Source organism: Rhinopithecus bieti, unplaced genomic scaffold (genome assembly GCF_001698545.2).
Source record: "Rhinopithecus bieti isolate Rb0 unplaced genomic scaffold, ASM169854v2 scaffold_22548, whole genome shotgun sequence".
In the NCBI taxonomy this organism is placed as follows: Eukaryota; Metazoa; Chordata; class Mammalia; order Primates; family Cercopithecidae; genus Rhinopithecus; species Rhinopithecus bieti.
The window spans coordinates 654,706-659,068 of NW_016810469.1; the positions used below are offsets into that span (position 1 = coordinate 654,706).

At 55.4% G+C, this 4,363-nt stretch overlaps 1 protein-coding gene across 1 annotated transcript in view; it reads left to right on the top strand.

The window, feature by feature from the left end:
• Positions 1 to 320: 320 nt before the first annotated feature.
• The window catches only part of EPHA10 (EPH receptor A10), a 49,748-nt gene continuing 45,705 nt past the window's right edge, over positions 321 to 4,363 (top strand). The window contains 3 exon segments of the mRNA XM_017892144.1: positions 321 to 470; positions 2,577 to 2,641; positions 3,354 to 4,032. Of these exon segments, the coding sequence (XP_017747633.1) occupies positions 365 to 470; positions 2,577 to 2,641; positions 3,354 to 4,032 (850 nt within the window). The 5' untranslated portion in view covers positions 321 to 364.

Genomic DNA, 4,363 nt, shown 5'->3' on the forward strand with positions numbered 1-4,363 from the left:
TCTCAGGAATGAGGAGCTAAGGTTTAGCGCTCTGGGCCACCGACGCCAGCTCATCCCCCTCGCTCAGAAGCCCCGCCAGCTCCCACGGCTGCCCCACCCCCCACGGTTTGGGGATCTGCGGGACCCCTTTCTTTCCCCACCAGTTGGGTGTTCCGCCCCTGGCCTATGAAACTCCACCTTCCCACCCTCTGCTGACGGGGATTGGTGGGCATCCCGCGGCGGTGCCTAGTGATTGGTCCCCATGGATGATGGCGAGCGGCGAGACCCCGCCCCCAGCTGGCGCTGGGGTCTGGGGGCACTGCTCAGCGGTGCTAGGCTGGCGCGGCTTGAGCCGCGGCTGCACTGACAGCTCGGTCTGCGGACCATGGAGACCTGCGCCGGTCCACACCCGCTGCACCTGTTCCTCTGCCGGATGCCGCTCTGTCTCGCGCTGCTTTTGGGACCCTGGCGGCCTGGGACCGCCGAGGAAGGTGAGAAGACTGGTGGGCTCTGCTCGGAGCCTGGCATGCCAAAAGATAGGGGGTTGGGGACGGGGGTTCTGCGGGAAGGAGTCATTGGAGAGACTAGAGTCTGTACTGGGGCTTGAAGCAAGCAGGCAGCAAAGAACTGGAGAGATAGAGAAAAATGTGGCCAAGCAATAGCGATGAGAGGGGCGCTGAGGAGCTTGGGGGCTGGAGACCCGGGAGGTTGGGGAAGAAAGAGACCAGGAACCGCGGGAGCCAGAGGCAGAGGTCCAGCGGCGGGTGAGACGGACAAGCTGAGTGATTGGAGGTGGGAGTTGCGGGGGCGGGGAGATGAAGAGTGGAGACAGGGAGATGCGGAGGTGAGCTCGGAATATGGAAAGACCGGGTGGAGCCCGGACCACAGGGGCTAGGAGACCGCAGTGTGGCCAGCATGAGGTGGAATGCTGGTCGAGGGGGCTGGGTCCGGGCGCTGCCCGACGTGCAATCATGGAACTGTCCGCAGTGCTGAATTATGAGCGTAGTCTACCGGGCGCGCTCCGTGTTGCCGGGTTTGAGGCTGTCGGCGATACTGTGGCCCGCGTCTTGCCTCTGATTGTGCATTTGGGGGAGCTATACGCTCAGTTGAATCCAGAGGCGTCATATCCAGGTGCAGAATCCGGAGGAGCTGGAATCTGAGGCGTTGACCGCGGGGTTGGTCGGGGCCCTGGATGGCTGATGCCTTTCAGTATGCAATTCCGATGTGCTGTCAGTTGCGCGGATCTCGGAAAGCTGTCGGCGGTCCTGCCCACAGTCGCTGATGCCTCTGGAGAGGCCCTCACCTTGGTGGCCCACCCCCTGGCTTAAGCTCCAGAGGGTAATCTTCCAAGACTGCGGGATGTCCTGGCCTCCTGTCTCTGGTCTGTGGGCTCTGCTGTCCAAACCAGTTTCTGTGATCCATGTTGAGAGGTTGCAGGCTGCTGATCCAATGCCTCCTGGGGGAATAAAGGGACTCCAAGCTTCTCTGGTAGGAAGGGTCATAGATGTATACATAAAAGGACCCCTGACATTCTTTCAAAAGCAGTGGAAGTGACAGCCCCTGGGAAAAGGGCTGGCTGAGGAGAAGAGATATTTTATTTCTCCAGTTGTTAGCAGTATCTCTCCACATTGTTTTCTCAGAGGCCCAGGGAGTCAGACTAAAAATGTTCAAGTCTTCATGCCTGGGGACCACCAACCTCAGAAAAGCCCCTGAGTGGGAGTGGATTGGGGGGTATATACAGGAATCCCCTGATACATTCACTACTCACTTTCTCTCTCTCTCTAACTGACACTTAGTTATAACTCTGGGAACCTAAGAAGGCTGGGGAGAGTTACTGACTCCCACCCCAATCTGAGAGCCAACCTTAGAGTATTTGCCATGGACCCTGTAGAAGGCTGAATAATGACCCCCACCCCCAATATGTCAATATCCTAATCCCTAGAACCTGTGAATGTTACCTTCAGTGACAAAAAGGACTTTGCATATGTGATTAATGATCTTTTGAGATGGAGAGATTGTTTTAGATTATTTGGATGGGCCCAATAATCACAATCGTCCTTGTATGAGGGGTGCAGGAGGAGTCAGAGTCAGAGGAGAAGGCAGTGTGATGACTGAGGCAGAGATTAAAGTGATATGATTTGAAGATGGAGGAGGAGACCACAAGCCAGGGACTACAGGCGGCCACCAGACACTGAAGATGGTAAGGACATGAACTCTCCCCTCAGAGCCTCCAAAAGAAAACAGTCCTGCTGACACCTTGACTCTAGACCAGTGAAAGTGGCTTTGGGCTTCTGACCTCCAGAACTGTAACAGAAAAACAATATGTTGTTTTAAGCCACTGTGTTTGTGGTAATCTGTTACAGCAGCCCCAGGAATTGAATACAAGCTCCTTCCCTACTGACTGTGGCTACCTCTCTCTGGATTTGAGCTATTCACACCCCCTCCTGGGGCTTTATGAAGTGGGAAAAACTTGTCCATATCATTTGTCACATTTTGCATTCTCTCAGCAAATTTACAGGGACTTCACCAAAGGATTCCACTCTCTTGCTAAACTGACCTTCTCGATTTCTGACATTTCTGTCTTCCCCTCTCCTTAGTCATCCTCCTGGATTCCAAAGCCTCCCAGGCCGAGCTGGGCTGGACTGCACTGCCGAGTAATGGGGTAAGTGCACAAGTGTCCCTCCCTGTCCCAGGGATCCTCTGGTGGTCCAGGACGCAGTCTCCTCAGCTCCTAATGTTTACATCAGACAAAAGTGCTCCTCAGAGTGTGTGGTCTCCAGCAGCCCTGGCTTCAAGCCAGAGTTGCCTATTAAAAAATGTTGAGTGTTCAGCCAGTTAAACAGTCAAAAACAAAAAACAAAACAAAAAAAAAGTGAATAAGTGAGGACAGAACTGGCTGTCTAGGAACAGAAACCTGGCATCTGGATGGAGCTAATACAGGACAGTGGCTTGCACATAGTAGTAGATCCTCCAAGCAATGTTGTTGATTGATTGACAGAGCAAGCAAGACTGGGAGTCCTAAAAAAGGCTTGGAGACTTGGGGTAGGGTTGGGATGATGTGGGCTGTAACAGCAGCTTGGTGGAGTGCAAAGGGCACTGGTTGGAGAGTCAGGAGACTACAGGCACCATTCCTAGCTCCACCACTAACTTGATGTGCATACCTGGTCAGATCGCTCTCACTCTGGAGCCTTAGTTTCCCCATCTATAAAAATAAGGATTGGGATCATTTGTTTCCAAAGTTTCTCCCAGCGCTGCATCTTACAATTTCCGGGGTGTGCATGGTGGTGAGAGAGAAGTCAGGAGTCACTGCTAGCGCTCCACCTCCTGGAAGCAAGTTGGCTCTGGGCTGCCCACCCCTTTACTCTTGTCCCCAGTGGGAGGAGATCAGCGGTGTGGATGAACACGACCGTCCCATCCGCACATACCAAGTGTGCAATGTGCTGGAGCCCAACCAAGACAACTGGCTGCAGACTGGCTGGATCAGCCGCGGCCGCGGGCAGCGCATCTTCGTGGAGCTGCAGTTCACACTCCGTGACTGCAGCAGCATCCCTGGCGCCGCGGGCACCTGCAAGGAGACCTTCAACGTCTACTACCTGGAAACTGAGGCCGACCTGGGCCGCGGGCGTCCCCGCCTAGGCGGCAGCCGGCCCCGCAAAATCGACACGATCGCGGCGGACGAGAGCTTCACGCAGGGCGACCTGGGTGAGCGCAAGATGAAGCTGAACACAGAGGTGCGCGAGATCGGCCCGCTCAGCCGGCGGGGTTTCCACCTGGCCTTTCAGGACGTGGGCGCATGCGTGGCGCTTGTCTCGGTACGCGTCTACTACAAGCAGTGCCGTGCCACTGTGCGGGGCCTGGCCGTGTTCCCAGCCACCGCAGCCGAGAGCGCCTTCTCCACACTGGTGGAAGTGGCCGGAACGTGCGTGGCGCACTCGGAAGGGGAGCCTGGCAGCCCCCCACGCATGCACTGCGGCGCTGACGGCGAGTGGCTGGTGCCTGTGGGCCGCTGCAGCTGCAGCGCGGGATTCCAGGAGCGTGGTGACATCTGCGAAGGTATCCAGCTGGTTGGGGGCCGTGGGGTGGGAGTGTAAAGCGTAGGTGGCAATTGAGAGAGAGTGTGCCCTAGATGAGGAGAGGCGGGGGTGGGGTCGGGATGCAGTGGAGAAGCCTTGGACTCTGGAGCGCAAGGAAAGCCCTGAAGTTTGTGGAGTTTCCAGTGGGTCCAGTCAGGGCCAATGAGTGAACTTACTAGGAGGTGAAATTGACTAGCTAAGGAGGCATTAGGGACCTATGTCTTAGGCACCTCACACAGGCCTTCTCCTTTATTTATTTTCATGGCAATAAAGGAAGTCTTTTTTTTTTTTTTTTTTTTTTTTTTTTTTTT